This window comes from Protopterus annectens, chromosome 12.part0 (assembly GCF_019279795.1).
Source record: "Protopterus annectens isolate FY-2018-M chromosome 12.part0, PAN1.0, whole genome shotgun sequence".
NCBI classification, from domain to species: Eukaryota; Metazoa; Chordata; order Ceratodontiformes; family Protopteridae; genus Protopterus; species Protopterus annectens.
Genome location: NC_056746.1, coordinates 398,316,742 through 398,338,522, shown reverse-complemented (window position 1 = coordinate 398,338,522; position 21,781 = coordinate 398,316,742). Strand labels below are relative to the sequence as shown.

The 21,781-nt window shown below is 40.9% G+C and overlaps 1 protein-coding gene across 1 annotated transcript in view; it reads right to left on the bottom strand.

Moving 5' to 3' along the window:
- The window catches only part of REXO5 (RNA exonuclease 5), a 1,525,618-nt gene that overhangs the window by 1,202,691 nt on the left and 301,146 nt on the right, over positions 1-21,781 (bottom strand). Inside the window, exons 5-6 of the mRNA XM_044089498.1 lie at positions 6,275-6,392; positions 4,181-4,345 (exon numbers count right to left, since the gene is read on the bottom strand). Coding sequence (XP_043945433.1) covers positions 4,181-4,345; positions 6,275-6,392 — 283 coding nt within the window. The remainder of the gene's footprint in view (positions 1-4,180; positions 4,346-6,274; positions 6,393-21,781) is intronic.

The following is a 21,781-nucleotide window of genomic DNA, read 5'->3' as shown; positions in this document are numbered from 1 at the left end:
GAGCCAACATGGCTACTGTGTCTGTTTCAGCACCTATAAAAATCACAAATTGAGAGGGCAATAAGGCAGATTTTTCCCAATTGATAGTAATCCCCAACTGGGCACAAAGTTGAATAGTAGCATCCCTGGTCTGAAGAAGTAGATGCCTGGTGGGGGCGGTCAGGAGCCAGTCGTCCAGACATGGAAACACCTGGAATCCTCAACGTCTCAGGTGAGCTGTCACTACTGCCATACACTTGGTGAACACCCTGGGGGCTGTGATGAAACTAAAAGGCAGAGCACAAAACTGGTAGTGACTGGCTCCTAGCCGGAGCGTAGATGACTCCTCGACGCCCTGTCCATTTGTATGTGGTAGTAAGTATCTTGGAGGTCTACTGAGCACATCCAAGTGTCTTCCCTAGTAATGGGAGTATAGACTGCAGTGTCACCATCTGGAACTTGTCCTTTACGGATTTGTTTAATTTGCCGAGGTCAAGATGGGCCTCCAGTCCCCTGTACGTTTTAGCATTAAAAAGAATCTGGAGTAAGTTCTGAATCCTATTTGGTCTGCGAGGATGGTTTGGATGACTCTGTTTGCTAGCAACTTGTTGACCTCCACAGTTGCCTGGACCCTGTGATTGGGTGGAACATCCAATATCCTCTTGGGAACATGAGATGGCAGAGAAAAGGGTATAAAATAACCTCTGCTGATAATTCTTTGTCCCATATGTCTTAAGTGATACTTAGCCAGGCTTCCGGATACAAAGAAATGCAACCCCCGACCAGCTCCAGAGAAGCACAGTCGGGCTCCACATCAGGAGTGCTAGTAGGGCTGGCCCCAAAATTAATCACGGCCTCCTTGGTTTTGCAGTCCGCCCCTGCCTCTAGGGCGACGTCTATCATTTCCTCCTCCTCCTCTGCCTCTGAAGGAGGAGTCTCCCTGTGTTTCATGGAAAAACCTCTGGGACTTCTTGAACCACATTTTACCACCTCTCTGACCTTTAGGGTATGGTCTAGAGGGGACGGTAAAACGTACTCCCATGGCAGAGAGTGTTTTCCCTTCTTGTTCGCACCGGGTGAGTGTGTCCTTTACCTTAGATCCAAACAATGAAGAACCGTCAAAGGGGGCGTTGGTAAAGGTAGACTTGAACGGTTCCGCAAAATTACACAAGCACATCCAGGAATGACGCCTTAGGGGAAATTCCTGAACCCGCTGCTCTGCTCGCTCCATCGGCTACATAAGAGATGAGCATCATGGACAAGTTGACAATAGAGTTCAAGGTGGACAACTGGGCAGACACCTTTGCAGGGACTCTCTCAGTGGATGTACCTTGTAGAGTATCTCCTAGCTCCTTAAGAAGATATCTCTGCAGCCTCGTGAAGTGTGTAAGGTAGTTCAGCGATCCAAGAGTAAATGTCGCTGACAAAAAGATATGCTTCCCATATCTGTCCATCATTCAAGATTATTTATTCGGCGGATGGACAGAAGAAGTCTCCGCAAGCTCCTTCTTAGTGGCCACCTCCACCACCATGGCATCTATGGAAACACCCTTTGACAAAAATTCCTTCTCCTTGGGAGCTGACAGAAATTTATTTGGTCTCCTGGGGACTGGCTCCACGGCATCAGGAGTATCCCACACCTTCCGACTAATGAGCTCTAACAGTTCGGCAAAAGGTGGAGACACCCAAGAGGCTGAAGGTTGAGACTCGAAAGCCTTCAGGTACAGCGGCTCATCAGAAGGGGTGACAGTGGGCCAGCCACACCTCTGCTTAAGGATCTCCAGGATGTCTACAAAGGAGACATCAGAGGAGGACATTGAGGACCCTTCTGACTCCTCGAGGTCGGTGTCCGAGGTAAGAGACTCATCCTGGGAGTCAACATGCTTTCTCTTGCATGTTCTCTTCTGTGGGGGCTCCTCGGAAAGACATTCCAGGGAGGTCTCGGAAGAATGGGGGCCACCTGAGGCTGCTGGTCTCTGCTGTCCAGAGAGGGAGTAGGCACTGAGACAAAAGTATGTGCCCTAGGGAGGAGAGTGTCATTACCCCTGGTAGGAGCTGATGATCGGGACAGCACACTCCTCGTCATCTCGAATGCCGACCTCCCTGGCTCCGAAGAGACCGAGGATGCCATCGGCTTTGAGACAGATGTAGGGTCCAAGCTCATCCTAGCCGACGCTCTGAGAGGAAGGCTCGGAACCAAAGGGTTCGGTTCCAGGCATCCCTGTCTGGGTCGACAGGGGAGCTTCAGCTCCAAGACACCATGGACGGCACAGAGTGTGTCAGAGCAGAACTCTGCTCTGAAACAACCTCAGGGGGAGCTGGAACTGAGGGTTTCACCAGCAGTACCAAACACTCCAGCTCCAAAAGACCAGCATGGTTCAGAGGAGGAATCACCGAAGGGGTAACAGACTTAAGTGGCCACGGAACCGACTGGGTCGGGGCCAACAACATTCTAGGTAAGGCAGATGACTTCAGGAGTCTCAGCACTACTCTCTCCACATCTTCTTCCGATAAGTTCCTGGAAGATCTGGAAGACAGTGTGGGAGAACGCGATCTCTGCAATATGGGTGACCTTAATGTAGGGGAGACCGGTAAAGGATCCGTAGACCGGCTCTGATATCTACTCTCAGTGGAAAGCTCCGAACTACCTGGTGCCGAGACTGTAGCAACAGTAGTAGTAGTAGTAGTACAACCCTCGATCCGAGGAGGTAGTAGGTTTGTCAGATTTGGCAATTTTGAGAGGCAACTCTGACGCACCAGCCGGCGCCAGGGAGGGCCTCTTAGAAGATTTGGATTTCTCCTTTTTAGATCCACGAGACTTAGCAGAGAAGGAAGAGCTAGCCAGATCTTCCTCAAAAGAAGGCTTTAGGAGACCTTTTAATATGAGCTTATTTTTCCTCTCCTGCAAGACCCTGGCACTAAAAGAGTGACAAAATAAGCATGTTTCCTGTAAATGGATGGCCCCAAGACAGTATACGCAGTTACTGTGGCCATCCATTATAGACATCTTCTGTGAGCATTTCACACACCTTTTAAAGCCAGATGGCTTATGATCCTTGACCTCCTTAGACATCTCTCAGAAGACTGCAATCAGACACACAGAGAAGAAAAGGAAAGTGGGAGGACTAGGTCCTCGAACTTAAACGGGCCTAGCCCTGGTAAAGAAAAGAAGGAGGAAAATTTAGGTCCTCTAACTAAAACAGACCAAGAGGGAAAGGTACAGAAGACAAGTCAAGAGTCTCGCACACACACTCGAGAAGAAATACAATGTCTAATAATTGAAATAGAGAGAACAAAGGTCAAAACAAAACCCCATTCTGGATGCCAATACCAATATTACTGCAAATAACAACAAGCGGAAAACTCCAGAAGAAAAGCTATTTAATTTAATATAAGCAAGAAACTATCTAAATATTCAGAAATGCACACACAGTCTAAACTACGTGCAAAGGCACCTACAACCATTAATATCAACAGTACCAAGACTAGGTATATAGATATATATTAACAACCCCAGAGAAGAATCACTCTGGATACCAAAGAGAACGCTAAGGCCAAAGGCCAACTGTTCTCAGAGAAACTTAACACAGGAAGCACTCTAATACATGCTATCTAATTACAAACACTACACTAACAACAGCTATATAAGGCTATCAAATATGAAAAAAGCAGAAATATCCAAAAATAGAACAAAATGTGTTAGACTTAGCCACGGCCAAGAAGAAGCACATCCAAACTCGTCGACGTGGCAAACGAAATCTTGGGATTGTACTGGTGTACCATGGGATACCTACCTAGCCATGAGCCAACTAGAAAACTTTGAGGCTGTAAATAGGCCGAGTCGAAGCAGAGGATTGGCTCCAAACCCATGTGCAAGAATGAAGGAGAGATAGGCCTACAGAACATTTAATCTTTTTTTTTTTTTTTGTTGTTTTGCAGTAATTACAGATTCACCATTTTTACAAAAAACTCAAATTAGAAAATACAAGCCTTTGGATAATAGTGATTATAAAATGTGATTAGGAAATTTCTGTACAGTTTACTAAAAGATTTTCTATGGAATTACAATGTACTTTTGAGTTGAGTTTAATTAAATTACAAATCTCTTAATTAAAAAAATACATCAAAGTACCTCCTTACTTGTTAATTGTCAAATGTATTTTGTTAATTGCCAAATGCATTGTGGAGAACACTGACTGACCTGTTAATGGGTACTTATATTGTTTCATTTCTTCCTCAGAAACCAAGTAACTGGTTAGGCCTTGTTTCTCAGCACCATATTTCTGAACTATGGGATCACTGTTTGAGATTATAGTTGTTCCTGGACTGTCAGAAGACTCATTCGCAACCGTAGCACTGGAACAGGCTAAAACAAAGGAATGTGTTCAGACAACAGTTAAATCCAACAAAAACTCAAATCTGCACATTAAGTATCCTTACATGATAAGACTACTGATTTCCCATGCCAATTGCAGAAGACAACAGATAGAGCCCAGTGGTACAGAGTTCGATTCCTTCAGCTTTCATTTACCTACTGTGTGATATGGAGCATGTCACAAAACCAGACTGTACTCTGGTGCAATTAGTAAAATGGGCTGGACTCCTCAATGGTTTCTTAGACCTCATGCCTAGAAACTACCTATAAATGTAAGCACTCACCAATCATTCAAGTACTTAGAATACCAAAGTGATCTACTAATCTTAATTACAGGAGGAGGCGTACTCATGTGCTTAGTCAGAAAGGTAACAGTTAAGTTAATCACAACAAGAAATTAGACAGCAGGGTATTTATGTATGACAGAGGGCAGTAAGGAAGGCTGAGGTGAAATTGGGATGTACAGGAAAAGACATCAACACTAAACTTGATGTCTTTTTCCCAACATCTTCTGTACGAGCAGATGGTGACTGCATCACTTCATATCATTCCCAAAATCTCCAAACATCTCCAGAATTAAAAGAATTTTATCCAAAGAAGTACAATTTAAATAATGCAGGGCATACATCAGAAAACAGATGAAATGAGTCTAAATAGTTTAATATGTAAAACCATGAAAAAAGGATTTTGGAAGGGGGGATTTCTACTACTTCAAACTCCTAAGGGAGTTATCTTTCAACACATAAGTGCATAAATAAAGGGATTCATGAAAGAAAATACCCGGAATATAGAGTGATACAACTGAGTAATTACATTTACAAACAAATGATGTCAAGGAATCCAGTACAGCAACAACATTCAAAAATACAGTGGATAGGTATAAAGCAAGGCAACTGGGATGCAAAAAGGGACTTCTGATTTCCAAGACACTTTATCTGTTAAGTAATAAGCAGACTGCAGACCGGGGGATACACCAGGAACTCAATACAGCCAATATGAGGTGGCCAACAGGATACACCAGGAACACAATACAGCCAATATGAAGTGCAGCACAGGATACACCAGGAACACAATACAGCCAATATGTAGTGGCCCACAGGATACACCAGGAACTCAATACAGCCAATATGAGGTGGCCAACAGGATACACCAGGAACACAATACAGCCAATATGAAGTGGAGCACAGGATACACCAGGAACACAATACAGCCAAATATGAAGTGGACTGGGGGATACACCAGGAACACAATACAGACAATATGAAGTGGAGCACAGGCTACAACAGGAACACAATATAGCCAATATGAAGTGGACTGGGAGATACACCAGGAAAATAATACTGCTAATTTAAAGTGGACCGGGAGGATACACCAGGAACACAATACAGACAATATGAAGTGGACCGAAGGATACACCAGGTAGGAACACAACACAGCCAATATGAAGTGGACCGGGGATACACCAAGAACAAAATACAGCCAATATGAAGTGGACTGAGGGATACACCAAGAACACAATATAGCCAATACGAAGTGGACTGGGAGATGCACCAGGAACACAATACAGACAATATGAAGTGGACCGAAGGATGCACCAGGTAGGAACACAATACAGCCAATATGAAGTGGACCGGGGGATACACCAAGAAAAAATACAGCCAATATGAAGTGGACTGAGGGATACACCAAAAACACAATATAGCCAATACGAAGTGGACCAGGGGCTACACCAGGAACACAATATAGCTAATATGAACAAAACTACTGGACAAATTAATACTAACAATTTATGCAAGCTTTAGAATACCATATTAATCACTTCTGTTAAATATTGCCATATATGTCAAAAAAAAAATAATCCACATCACCAAATGATTCAGTCTTCACTGCTCATTATACATTCATGTAACTGTTCCATACCTTGGATATCAGTATTCTGTTCACCGCTTCTTGTAGTTTTCCTTGAAATACTGATGTAATTTTCCCCCAGTATGGTGGTGATAATATCAGATGAAGGAGATGGTAGTAAGCTGAGTCTCTGTTAAGACCAGAGAAATTTGAGTAATTTATAGTAATCTGTATAGATTCCATTCTTTTTCTATAGGAAATCATTAGTTAAACAGACTTAGTTTTGATAATATACAAGTGAAAAAAATATAACTACCCATCACCCTAATGAAAACAACTTAGTTAACAATAAACTAAAAAGGCAAATGCAGATCTCATTTTTCATACATATTAAAAGAAAATAAATGTGCAATCATACAAATCCTGAATACTCTATAGAATAATCTACTGCAGGAGTCCTTACAATGTGATCACCAACTTTTATTTACTTATTTTTTCTAACATATGTATTTCATCAAAATGACATCAACTTACACAGGTTCTTAAGTGAATGCTAAGCTAACTGCCCTGAAAAGCCATTTGAAGCCTAGGGTGTTATCCCATTAGGCATTCAAAATGCCATTACCAAAATTTTTATTCTTATACTTCCTATTTATAAATTAATGTTGCTGGGATCATACCATTGATTATTGAAACAGGACCCTACTGCATCTGTCCATTAGTAGCACAGGGGGCAATCCTGAGGTACATTTTCTTATTGCTATCCACTCAAATAAGTTTGAACAAGGCAGAGATGAGCTTTATTTTACATGGAATGGAAGTCTGTCCCAAAGTAATTTGTATTCTCTGGAATATGTACTTGCCCCTCCAAACCATTTTGTTTACGCTGCAGAAAGAGGTTAAGGTTTCTGGATCGGATACTTCCTGATGCCATCCGTCTTGTGGATGTGCAGTAAGTCCATTAGTACACAGTCAGAGGATGCCTTATAGGACAGGCACAGATCACCTTTTAATTATCTATAAGAGATGAAGTATAGTGAGAGAGCTTTGAGGCAGTTCATGTAGGTTATGTGGTTTAGTCCCTGCATCCTCTTTGCGAGGAACTTCTTTGGGTGCACTACTTGTTGCATGTGTCTGGACATGTACCTATCACTGGTGGCAATATACTCAATGAGGGGCATGATGATGGTGAAGAACAGTGAAACAATGATATTCCTGGGCCAAGATGCTATCCCTTCACTTGTAAGTTGAGCAATACAGAAGGACTTCCTCACAACAATAGGCATGCGTTCATCAAATATCACAGTCTACGCATCTTCTTAAATCTCTAACTACTGGATTGACTCTGAGAGGTGTAATATGTCAGTGTGGTGGTTTCCCAAGGCTGTCAGTTTCTCAACGGCTACAATACAAAAGTTTTGGTATTTAGCTTAGTTCACAACTCTATCACTAATTATTTGTTTGGGACAAGACTCCCTGGAAGATTGAGTTATTCAGTGACTGTTTCCAACTTGCAGTCCTACCTAAACTTATCAACCAAAGACCCTTGAATTTTTCTTGGGCTTCTGAGAAGTAAATGCAAAAGAGGATTGGTCCCAACACCGGGCCCTCTAGTGACTGCCCTTTTTTTGGCGGTAGCTTCCCCCCATCTTGACTTTCTGTGCACCATCTGTGAGCCAGCTGGCAATCCAGCAGGTGATGTAGGCATTTATTCCAAATTTAGTAAGTTTTTCTACAATGCCCGAGTGGGGCTTGCTTTAGCTAGGTCTAGATAGGCGGTGTACCATTCATCTACTGGCTCTTCCATAACTGACAGGCCAAATAAGCAAGTCTCTGAACTAATCTATAGTCATGTTATGGGAGTGAAGGGAATCTTGGTCTACCTTTTTTCCCTTTCCCTCACAGTACAAAGGATTTAGAGAGACACATAACAAAATGCACTTTTGTCCCACCTTCACAGTCACTACTAGGAACAAGAGGCCCTGGTAATAACCCCCTCCCCCCAGTCTACAGAAGCAACATTGCCTCAGGACCAAATCCTATGTCCTTCTGCTGAAGAAAGGTCCAAAAATTCTTAGCTCATCATTCCACCCTAACCCTCAAACACATAGACACACACCTGGCTCTCCAGCACTCAAACTGCTCATCTAGAGGTAGCAAAGACAAATATGCTACTCTCCGGCCAATGAGTAGTTTCCATATAAGCTTCAACTTCAAAACCAGATGGCAGACTACTTACAGAATTACTGCAGTAAACCATGTATAATTTTTTTTTAGATGGTGAATGGCAGACAATGTAAAAGAATTACCGAAGTGTATATGTATGACAGCATTAAACTGTGGTAGATGTACCACTAAATTTCTGCTAACCAAGCTTTCTTTATTTAGCTTTACCCTAGCAAAGCCTACCTTCACAGCACTTACCATATATAAATGCATTCTTAATTTATCAGTTGAACTACGATATGGTTCATCTTCAAAAACCACAATCTTGCAATTTTTGTTGGAAGAGCTCACAATAAGATGTGCATGCTCAGAGCCAACATATTCCATGATGTCACTTGCCAACTATATGAGGGTCTCAAAGCCCCACAGCCTGCCAGTTCACTCTCAGTCATTAGTTAAGCACACCTACTGTAACTCAAAAAAATGATGCTGAGTAGTTGGTACCTACAGTGTTAGAAATTATATACAAATATATACCTGTCTGAATTACACTGGACTTTGACATTTAAGGCTGTCTGGAAAAGGTCACTCATGCATATGAGGAGAGCAGAAAGGCACTTTTACCCATCAAGGAGTGCCCCCCATTCAATAAGAATGTTTCAGTTAAATGTAACACTGGGGACTCTTTCTGCTATATCTTATGTCTTGGCTGAATCCCAAGCAGTAAATTCATCAAGAAAGAAGGAGATGTGTCTAATTATGGTGGCTGCCAAAAAAACAACTACTAGAAAATGGAAATCAAAATCTAAACCAACTATACTAGGAATGACTATAGTAACAGAGATAAAACAACTGGAACTGAGAGATTTAGAAAAGGGTAGGAGCAAACATAGGAAAACGTGGGAATTGTGGGAACAATACATACAGGGGAAGAATAAGGCAGGAATGAGCTATGCAATGTTTGACTGAAAATGACTGGGTATTATAAGTGATGTATGTTTGTAACAGGGAGTGTGTCAGTATGGTTTGTAATGTAAAATGCTTGCAACTAGCACTGTGTTGGTGTGGTTTGTTTTAATTTTATAAGTGTATGACTGCCTAATGTCATAACTGATGTTTTAATAAAGATGTTTCTTGCTTAAAAAAGGGCAGGAAATGAATAATTTATGTAATGTTGCTTAGGTTATATGATGTACAGCGACATATGTGAAGTCTAATCTTTGTAAATGTGAACTTGTTAATACATTTTGATTACTTTTATATAAATGTAAATTTGTCTGTCACAAGTGATAATTCAATAAATGTGTTTAAAAAAAAAGAAGGCATGAGATAGAATACCTACTACAGACCAAAGTTCAAACGGTTGAATCCTGAGGTATAGGTGTACAAATAAAGCCAAACTCCCAGACTTGCAGAGTAAAAATAATGTTTATTGAAGGGATGCACCACGGACCAAGTGGCTGCAGAGAAGACATCTGCAGTAAAGGGATTCTAAAGCATTCACTAAAAACAGCTAGTGGAGCAGCTTTTGACTTCTGTTAAGTTGCATGGCGACAAAACAAGATAAAGCAGTTAATAGACTTGGAAATGTTTTGTCTGACTATTGCAAGCCCTTCTCTTCAAATGGCAAACAGGACAAACAGCAGTCTGGTCTTCCTAAACTCATGCACATGCTCCAGGCAAAATCAAAGCTGAACCTGAACATCCAGGGATATAGAAGGTACTCTTGGGCCTAGTTTCCACCCTGGCAAAAAGAAAACAGACAGAGGAACAGATTGATTCAATGACCAGAAAGAAATAACTTTAGAGATAAACATGGACCAGATCTGCAGGGACACTCAAAAAAATCCACTATATGTAGGGAACCTTTTTTGGCTTTTAACAGAGTTTGAGTTTTAGTTAAAACAATACGGCATCAAGGAAAAAGATTGTAAGAAGAGGATGCAAGGTCATCTTGGAAATGAAAGACCACTGTAACATAAAAGACAAAGCTGGAGTGAGAGGTTGGGAATATCCCTAGATAAAAATAAGTTATATCAGATATCCTGCAAATTTCAAGTAATTTAGAATATTTGCCTAGAAAGGTTTACATACATATTTTTATATCCCAGAAAGTTGCGAAAGATGTTCTCACAAGTGGATGTGGTATGCTGGAGACAAAGAAAGAGGAATGTAAGAACACATTTATGGACATATTTTGGAACTGTGAAAAACTTTCATAATATAAACTAGATTTAAAGAGTCATTGCAGAAAAAGTGTGTGGTGGTGCAATATTCAGTAAAGAGCTGTTTTTTCTTAGTTGGGATACCATGATAAAAGCTCAACATTTGACAGCACTGATGTCATCATTCATAACAGTGGCAAAGAACGCCATAAAAAAGAAATGAAAAACAAAAGATAAACCAATTATGTCTGAAGTAAAAAGGATACTGAAATAATTAAAAGCTGCTGAACTTAAGAAAGGCAATGAAGTCAAAGGAAATGTTTTGATTAAGAAGTGGAATACATAGAAGATTTTAAAAAAATAAAGAAAGATGAATTTCAAGTTAAACAATTGTACAAAGTATAAAGATGCACTGAAAACCTCAAGAGGTTTTGCAAAGTCTCACCATCAGAATAAGATGAAAGAATTTATGTACAACTAGCAATATAAATTCCTGATCATCCTTGAAATTGAATATTGTTTGATTTTAGTTTATTAGATGAACAATGAAGACCATAGAGTTTACTACGAACATGTGTTTGCTATAAGTAAAAATGTACAGCTAATCAAAACTGGGTGCTACAGTAAGCATTGTAAACACTAGAGCTCTGCAGAAGAGCAAAACAGAATCATCAGGATGGAGATTTTTATGCAGACTGTAACAAAAGCCAGTATATTGATACACAGTGTACCATACACGCAGAATGCACAAATTGTTATTAAGCTGTGTAAATCCAAATTAACATTGCTATATTAAAAAAAAAAAGTTAACAGAAAGGTAAAAGCTGGCTTTCAATGCAAATAAATGCAATGTACAGCACTTGGGTCACAACAACCGTGATGTGAATTATCAGCCAGGAGGAGTGGAACTTAAAGCTATAGCAGGGAAAGGACCTAGGGTACTGATCACACCTAAAATGGACCAGAAAGAGCAGAGGTGGAGTGCAGTATCACACTGAATACTGGAGTGCATTCTCAGTGGTACAGAAAATATTTTTTTTTACTCAAAGAAATGTTATTATAATACCGATATAATAATAATAATAAACAAAAATACAATTGTAAATGAGAAACAATTAAAATTATATACAAAGGCCTAAATACTGCAAATAATATTGATAAAGTTCCAAAAAATAATCTTTTCTTTTTTTTCATTTTTGTCTTAATTTCCCACTCCTTCTTTTACTTCACTTCTTTAAAGATCAGAGGCAAGATTCTGTTGGCAGAATTCAATAAAAAATATCACTTTTGTCCAAAGATCATTGGTAAATGGTTTGAGATGAATCCTTTACTCTAACTTTAGCTTCTTTAAGGGCTGTTTCTTTTAAGAAGGACAAAAAGTCTCCAAAAATAGTGATGTGGCTGCTCTTCATTTTTAGTAATGCATTTCCGTGTTACAGCAAAAATACTCCATAATAAAAAGATGCTCATTTTTCAAGTTACAACTATCATTCACATTGAACAAAATTAAACATGGATAATGAAAAGGAGTACAAAAAATAAAGCTTTCAAAAAATCATCTACATTACGCCAAAACAGATTTAAGGAAGGACAAATAAAAAAATGTGTATCCAGTCAGTGTTACATTCTTATAAACATCTCCAGCACTGTATAGTATTACTTCCACTAAATTTAGCCATTTTACTTGGAGTTAAAAATGCTCTATGTAAAAATTTCCATGTAAATATGAGCTAGTAATGAGACCAAAAAGCATGTCTAACAGACGATAATAAATGAGATTTATTCTCAGAAGTAAAATAGGAAGAATGACCTAATGTAATGATTTCAAAATTTAACATTTAAATGTGTTTGCATTTTCCAAATATTGTGCAATATTTTGAAATTAAATTATCAATTTAAGTTGTGTTATATACATTTTCATAAAGTAAATGTATTCATTTGGGGTCTTGTGAATGAGCAAGGGACAAACAAAGTTCCTGTGTCTATGCTTCTACACTCTGTAATAACAGCCTGCCCTGAGGATTTAAATCAAATTCAATAATAAGTTGAGTATCTTTGACTTTTCAGTCCTTTAATACAATGATGCCAATGAACAAAATTTTTAGACACCCAAATAGCGAAAATGTAACTATGCATTTTATTAAAAAACTTCCTGGTGATATTAAAAGGAATTAAAGATTCAAACCAGATTTTAATGTCTATATTAGAAAGACTTGGGTTTTTAATATAACACTTAAACTAAAATTTGCAAGAGAAAATGTGTACAAAGATAGTGCCAAAAGAAATTATCTTGAATAGTTGAACTGATATTATCTAATATACCATTATTATTTTTAAGAAGAGATAAATGTAATGATTTCTAGTTGGAATTATAATTAGGATCCACCCAGTTTAATAGAATTAAAAAAAATGATGCTTTATTACAAGTCAATATCTCGGAAACTGATTCCTCCAAGATCTCATGGTCTGATGTGATTAAGTAAAGCTATTCTACATGCATTAGGAAACACACTCACACCTAGAGCCAATTTAGAGTGTCCAATCCACATGCAGCATGTCTTTGGGATGTTGGAAGAAAAAACGTGCATGTGGAGGAAACCCACACTGCAGGGAGGACATGCAGACTCCACACAAAAGGCACCCCAGATGAGAATCAAACCAGGGAACCTCTTGCTGTGAGGCATATATGTTAACCGCTGCACCACTTTGTCTGCCTCTAGTCAAATAGGATACACTTTTAAAATTAGAATGAAATTTTAGAATATAGGCATCATGATCTGAAATAGGACAAGGAATGACTTAAAAATGTGATACCCTAGAAATTATGTCTTAAGAAACTAGTATTTTATCAGTTCTAGTTTTAAGCCATACTTTTAATTCTGAGGAGAAAAGAACAATGAAGAAGGATCCCTCAAATCAACTGCATCATTTAAATTAAGAGATTCTATCCACTTGAGGGTTTTCACAGTGAAGGTCTTCCTATTGCTAGTACAAGAATCCTCCAATATACAATTAAAGTCTCCACCTATAATTAGACTGCCTTTATAGTTATTAAGAATAAATTCTACATGTTTCTTAGCAAGGTTTTGTCCCATACCCAGTGACCAGTAAAGACTTACTGAAGTCCATATTCTATTATTAGACAATTATAAAGGTAAGAAGACTGCCTTGATCACATTTGTGAATAATTTGTGGGAATTCTATATTTTTTTCCAAAGTGTGATGACTCCTCTTCTCTTAGTTTTAAAGGAAGATTGATCTAGAATTATACAATTACTTGGATTCCCCAATGTCTTTTTCTGACTGTTTTATAGGTGTTTCATGAAGAAAAACCCATTCAGCCTTGTGTTCAAATATTGTATCAAGATTGTTCTTTTCCTTGGATTATTTAAACTACTGACATTCACAGATAACAATGATAAACCCATTTACATGGTAAATTGATTACTTTTGCTTCTTTTCTATTCTTGAAAGAAAAAAACAGAATAATATAGTAAGTAACAGAATGCCTCATATGTAAAAAAGGAGAATACAAACTAGTAGTTCAGGCCAAAAAAAAAAAATAGAAATGAAAAAAAGAGAAATATTATGAATAGTATATGTTGATTACAAACATGGAATTATCAAAATTCGCAGCCCAAAGTGTGAACAAAAAAACCCATCAGGCTAGCCATCATTACCTAACCGAACTATAACCTTACAAAACAGCAAGGAAAAAACCTATCCATTTGAGCTCTAGACAATATATGTAATGGAGACGTTAACTTATGTAAAATTATGCAATTGAGGACCTAATATTCTGCAATATGTAAAGGTTATACAAGACCTATGGTGGACTATCATGTAGTGATAAGGTAAAGAATCATTTTATCTTTCCCTCCTTATCTACTTCTACCTGCCTTATCTTTTTCTCACCCTCCTCTTTATCTTCCCCTTCTTCCTCCTCCTTTTTCTTACAAGGACATGCTTATATAATAATAGAATATGAAGGGGAAATAAAGTTAATAAATAAATGTGCGAGTGAATAAGAGTGAGATATGAATAGAAGAAGAAACTAATTATTTTAACTTATAGTGAATAATTATCAAATGTTTTATATGTGTGTGTGTGTGTGTGTGTGTGTGTGTGTGTGTGTGTGTGTGTGTGTGTGTGTGTGTGTGTGTATGTGTGTATATGTGTGTATATATATATATATATATATATATATATATTAATAGATTTAGTGCAAGGAAAGAACAACTATATTCCAATTTGAATTGAGATGTAACATTCAGTAAACCGTTATTATAAAACTCCTTTGTTACTATCACTTCAGCTACTATAAAAAGAAGTTATGCACTTACCATAACGTTCCATGTGAGTTGTTGATCTTGCCTTTATTCTCACTGATGGGTTCGGAGCTGACTCAAGGTTTGCCAGTAGCTCGAGACCAAGCCCCATATCCCACAATGCACTGCTGGAATTACCTCAGATCTTGTTTGCTGCGAGTTGCAGTGCGTATATTATATATATATATATATATATATATATATATATATATATATATATCCCTTTTATTTATTTCTACCAAGAACACTTCCCGAAGGGGAAGAAGAAATATTGAATATCCAGGATGGTACTAGCCTCTAAGTCACCAGTCAGCCAGGAGGGGGAAGAAGGGAGGGACATGAGAATAAAGGCGAGATAAACAACTCACATGGAACGTTATGGTAAGTACATAACTTCTTTATGTGAAGTTGTTAAACTCGCCATTTATTCTCACTGATGGGTAGCGTCCCTAGCACCCTCAATCCTGGGTGGCTCATGGGAGTATGTTCTTCAGTACCGTGGAACCAAAGGAAGACCTGTCCATTGAAGCCTTATCTACTTTGTAATGCGTGATAAAGGTATGAGGCTTAGACCAAGTGGCTGCAGCGCAAATATTGTCAAGGGGCAATTTAGCCTGAAAAGCAGAACACAGAGACGGCTCTGGTAGAATGAGTCTTAGGTTTGTGTGTTAATGGCATGCTCGCATTTTCATAAACAAAGGATATACAATCGGATAACAATTTAGATAAGGTTGTTTTAGCCACTGGATTGCCTTTTCTGGCTTCTGAGAAGGATATAAAAAGTTGGTCTGATTTTCTAATATCCTTAGTTCTGTCAAGATAAAATCTGAGCTGTCTGTGTACATCAAATCTGTGCAGCATGTATTCCAATTTGCTAGAGTGGGTTGGGAAAAAAGACTGGCAGCTCAATGACCTGATTGATATTTGACTCAGAGCAGACTTTAGGTAAAAATGAGGGGTTTGTTCTGAGAGATGCTCTATCAGCATGGAAAATCATGTAGGGTGGTGAAGTTCTGACACTTTGCGGGTAGAAGTAATGACCACAAGAAATATTGTTTTCCAGGATAAATATTTGAGATCACAAGAAGATGCTGGTTCAAAATGGGGAGGAAAAATTTGAGACAGCATAAAGTTTAAATTCCAGGGAGAATAGGGAATTTTGATAGGTCTCATATGAAAAACGCCTTTAAGAAAAGTCTTAGATAATTTATTGCCCATAACATTTGAGCCACCAAACCCAAGGTGAAAATTTGAGATGGCAGCTAACTGCACTCGAACTGTAGCAGCTGCTGCCCCTTCCTTAAAAATTTTTGTCAAGAATTCTAAAATAGATAATAGCGGAGCTCGGAAAGGGTCAATGTTCTGTGTGTTGGCCCAAATTAAGAACCTTTTCCATTTACTGACATATAATTTCCTGGTAGATGGCTTGTGAGAGGACAACAGAATTTGTCTTGTATCTTCTGAAATTGAATGAAGCCTGGCAATTAGGGGAAGTGGATTAGCCAAGCAGTCAGTTTCAGGGACTGCAGTGAAGGATGAAGGTCCCCTGACGGGTGCATCAGAAGGTCCGGAACTGGGTCCAGGATCCATGGATCTTCCAACAGATGATAGCGGAGAAACGGAAACCAAATCTGTCAAGGCCAGTAGGAGGCTATGAGTATAACAATCCTTCCCAGTGATTTTACTTTCTGTAAAAATCTGGGCATCAATGGGAAGGGTGGAAATGCATAAAGGGGACCCAGGGGCCAATCGTGTAAAAGTGCATCTCTCGGGGGATGACCGGGAGGTGGTATTAGGGCACAGTAGCTTCTGCATTTTGAATTGATGTGACTGGCAAAGAGGTCACAGCAAGGCTGACCCCATTTGTGGAAAATCAACTCCGCAACCTGTTGTTTGAGAGACCACTCATGAAGGAGCAATATCGCCCTGCTTAGCTTGTTTGCTATCATGTTGGATTTCCCTGGGATGTGCATTGCTAACAGAAAATGCTGGGACAACACAGCCCATTTGCCAGACCCTGAGGGCTTCTCGACAAAGGGGGCAAGACTTGTTTCTGCCTTGCTTGTTCAAGTACCAGACTACTGATATGTTGTCCGTCTGAACTGCAATAGTTCCTAGCGGGAGAGAGTCCTGAAAGTACTGCAATGCCAGAAGTACTGCTCTCAACTCTAGAACATTGATGTACAGATGTGATTCTTGATCTGTCCATGTGCCTTGGGCAGTCTTTCCCTGAATATGCCCCCCCCACCCTATCAGGGAAGCATCCGTGGTCACAGTGGCTACTGGGGGGGGGGACAAAGGGTCTTCCGATTGTGACATGAAGAGATGTCAACCACCACCGAAGGTCTCTCTTGCAAGAATCCATGATGAGAATCATGTGGTGCATTGGTAGTTTCTGGTACGACCACTGAGCAAAGAGGAGCCATTGAAGAATTCGCATATGCATCCTTGCAAGTGGTATAGCCAGGATTGCTGCCGCCATCAAACCTAGCACCTTCAATACCTCTGCCGCTGTAGCTTTGTTCTTTGACACCAGTGAGCTGACGTGTTGGCGGAGAAGTGAGACTCTTTCGACAGGGAGACGTAGAGTGGTAGTTGAGGTATCTAACTCTGCTCCTATAAAAACGGTATGCTGCGATGGCGATAAGGCAGACTTTTCGAAGTTGATTGTAATGCCTAATTGATGGCAGAGTGTCAGAGTGTATTGTGTTGCCTGAGTCAATTGATGCCTGGTGGTAGCGGTGAGGAGCCAATCGTCTAGGTATGGAAACACCTGGAATCTTAGACGTCTCAGGTGAGCCGTGACCACTGCCATGCATTTGGTGAACACTCTGGGGGCTGTAGTGAGACCAAAGGGCAGGGCTCAAAACTGGTAATGATTGGCTCCCAGCCGGAAACGCAGATGATCTCTGGAGTGTCTGTTCATCTTTATGTGATAGTATGCGTCCTTGAGATCTATGGAGCACATCCAATCGCCTTTCCCTAGGAAGGGAAGAATGGACTGAAGCATGACCATTTGGAACTTCTCTTTCTTTACGAACTGGTTGAGTCTGAGGAGGTCCAAGAGGTCCAAGATAGGTCTCCAGTCCCCTGTTTTCTTTGGTACCAAAAAGAATCTTGAGTAAGTTCCGAATCCAACTTGGTCTGCTGGGACTGGTTGGATGACTTTTTTTCTAGCAATCTGTGGACCTCTACGATTGCTTGTTCCCTGAGATGGGGTGGAACATCTGGGATTCTGTTTACAGGAATGGGAGGGGAAGAGAACGGTATGAAATATCCTCTAGAAATTATGCTTTGTACCCAAGTATCTGATGTTATGTTTAGCCAGGTTTCTGGGTACAAAGACAAGCGACCCCCGACTGCCTCCAGAGCCGAACAATCAGGCCCCCTTTTAGGAGCGCTGGTAGGGTTGACCGGAAAACTGACCCCTGTCACCCTGTTGCTGCGGACCCCCTCTGCCACGGGGGCGGTAGCTTCCTCTAGAGGGGGGTTTCTCCACGTATGTCCTGAAAGGCTCCCTGTGCTTTTCAGACACACATTTTCCCTCCCCTAGGGCCCTTGGGGTAGGGCCGAGTAGGGGTAGAAAAACAGACTCCAACGGCAGATAAGGTCTTGCCTTCCTGCTCACACTTGGTTAAAGTTTCCTTTACTTTGGGCCCAAACAGTGATGAGCCATCGAATGGGGTATTAACAAAGGAAGACAAAGAGTTCCACAAAGGAACAGAGAAGCATCCAGGCTGGTCTTCGAAGAGCAATGCCTGAACTAGCGGCTCTGCTCGAACCATCAGCTGCATAGGATATGAGACGCATGGACGAGTTTACCACTGAGTTTAGGGTAGCGAGCTGGGCGTTGACTTTGTCGACCACCCCTGCAGCTACCGTACCCTGGAGAGTATAGGGACCGGTAGATGAAGAAGCAGACAGCAGCTTGAGGGAAGAGGGAAGGCTGAACCGATGTTGATGTTTTCTTTGGAGACAAAACTCTCCGCATAGCATCGAAAGCACCATAGCTCTGACGAGAAGGAGTGGACGGACCCGAGAGTACCGTCCGATCCTCCCGCACCAAAACCCTGGGCTCCATGCTCGAGGTAGGAGCCGAGCTCATCCGAGCAGAAGCCCCAAGAGGAAGAGTCAGCACTGACAAATCGGTTTGACTATCCTCCCCGGACCAAACGGGAGAACATCGGCTCCTAGAGTCCTCGGTCGGCGCAGAGGACATCCGAGTAGATGGAGCTGATAACACCGGTGCGGGTATCGGCTCCAAGGGTTCGACAACCATCGGTTCAGTTTCCTTAGGCTCTGAGAGTCCAGTACGGCTTGGAGGAGTAGACAAATCCGATTCCATGGTCTTCGGCACCGACGAGCTGGTCGGGGACAACAATAATTTAGCAAGTCCTGGTGCCTGTAAAAATTTCTGCACTAGCCGATCCATATCCAAATCTGAAAGGCTGACTGAGGACTTAGCTGAATGCACCGAAGGTGCTAACTGGAGCAGAGGGGAAGAAGGAACTTCAGAGACCGGCTCCAATACGGAGAGCTGGCTCCGAATCGAAGGTACACTCGGTTCCGAGGTCGGTGGAACCGATGACCCTCCTCCTGAAATTTTTGCCTTCTTTGTCACTTTGTCTGAAGATTTGGATTTTGAGGATTTGGAGGATGTGCTAGTACCCTCATGGCTACTCAACACCTCAGAAAAAAACTGCTTTAGCAATTCCCTGTCTATGAGCTTCCTCCTTCAATCCAAGAGGACTCTTGAAGAAAAAGAATGGCAAATGCTGCAAGTGTCTTGGAGGTGCTTAGCCCCCAGACAGTAGACACATTGAATGTGTCCGTCAGTGACGGACATTTTCTGCCCACAATCTGGGCATTTTTTGAATCCCGATTTAGGATGGGATTTCTCCTTTTCATCCGACATAGTTAAATAAAACAAACAGTAAACTGCAAAAAGTAAGACAGTAAAGTCCTTACTTGTAAAGACCCACAAAAACAACTAAGCCCAATCCGGGCACGATCTATAACAATATAATTATAGATTACAAATATAGGGCTAAAGAGGCCCACAGAGAAAAACCCTGACTATTTTAAAAGGCTAATAAGAGTAAATAGGGCTAAAGGCCCACACAAACGAAGAAGCCAACAAGGCACTAACTATTTAAAACTATTTAAACTATAGATTATATTATGAAATGACCTAATACTAACACACAACTATCTTAGTAACAAAAAGGAAAGGTTTTTTTTATAAAACTTGCTGTTATTTTTCCCACAAATGGTCCGAGCTAGCTGGATCACCGAGATCTCTCTTACCGCGGCAAACTAGATCTGAGGTAATTCCAGCAGTGCATTGTGGGATAAGGGGCTTGGTCTCGGGCTACTGGAAAACCTTGAGCTTTGCTATTGGCCGTGTCGGAGCACAGGATTGGCTCCGAACCCATCAGTGAGAATAAACGGTGAGATTTAACAACTTCACATTATTTATTTTTTTAAATTTGCTGCATGCATATAAAGAAGTTATGTACCTACCATAATGTTCCATGTTAGTTGTCTTCTTCTCACCTTCTTTCTTGCTGGTTGGGTTTGAAGCCGATCCTCGGCTCCGACCCGGCCATCTTCAAAAGCTTGAGAGCTGCTTACTGGCTCGAGGCCCCCCTATATCCCATGATGTCTGGCGCTAGATACCCAGATCTCGTTTAAGTCTAACTGCAGACATAATAATAAATGAATGCTATCCTAGAATGCATAATTCCTACTGAGGAGACTACTAAGCAGAAGGAAATAGTCAGAGAAGACTCAGCCAGTGCAAAAACAAGAGGAACTCTTCTTGGTCCACTAGGATAGGGGGATGGAGGGTGGGACACAAGAAAGAAGGCGAGTAGAAGACAACTAACATGGAACGTTATGGTAGGTACATAACTTCTTTATGTTAAGTTGTCTATCTCGCCTTCATTCTTGCTGGTTGGGACAGTGTCCCTAGCACCTAAAATCCTGGGTGGCTCATCGGAAAAGACTCTTCAGAACAGTGGAACCAAAATCAGCTCTGCTCCTGGAAACCAAATCCAACTTGTAATGCGAAATGAAAGTATGTGGGTTGGCCCATGCAGCCGCAGCACAAATGGATTCCATGGGCAACCTAGCCTGAAAAGCCACTGAAGTGGCTAAAGCTCTGGAGGAGTGACCCTTTGGGTTTGACCGGTAATTCTTTATTCCTGAGTTGGTATATGAACGTGATGACAGAAGACAACCACCTGGATAAGGTCACCTTGGAGACCGGAAGCCCCTGTTTACCTACTGCATAAGACAGGAACAGTTGATCTGATTTTCTAATGTCTTTGGTTCTATGTAAATAAAAGCGTAGCTGCCTGTGAACATCTAACTGATGCAACTTATACTCCACCCTGTTGGAGTGGTTAGGGAAAAACACAGGAAGGTCTATGGACTGATTCAAGTTACTCTCTGAAGAGACCTTAGGAAGGAAGGAAGGATTAGTCCTCAGAGCAACCCTGTCATTGTGGAACACGAGGTATGGAGGTCGGATAGAAACAGCCTGTAGTTCCAAAACTCTTCTGGCTGAAGTAATAGCTACCAAAAAAAGGGTTTTCCAAGATAAGAACTTCAGTGAACAAGAAGCTGCAGGTTCGAAAGGGGGCAAAATTAGCGAAGCTAAAATCAAATTTAGATCCCACGGTGGTGGAGGATCTCTCACTGGGGGCCTGAGCAGAGTGGTTCCTTTGAGAAAGGCTTTACAGAGCTTATGGGATATGATATTGTTTTCCTGGCCAATGTGAAAATTTGAAATTGCCGCTAACTGAACTCTAATTGTAGTGGAAGTGGACCCAGCATGGAAGAGCTCCGCAAGAAATTCCAAAATGGAGTGTATGGGGGCTGAAAAAGGGTCAATACTTTTTGCCTCTGCCCAGGAA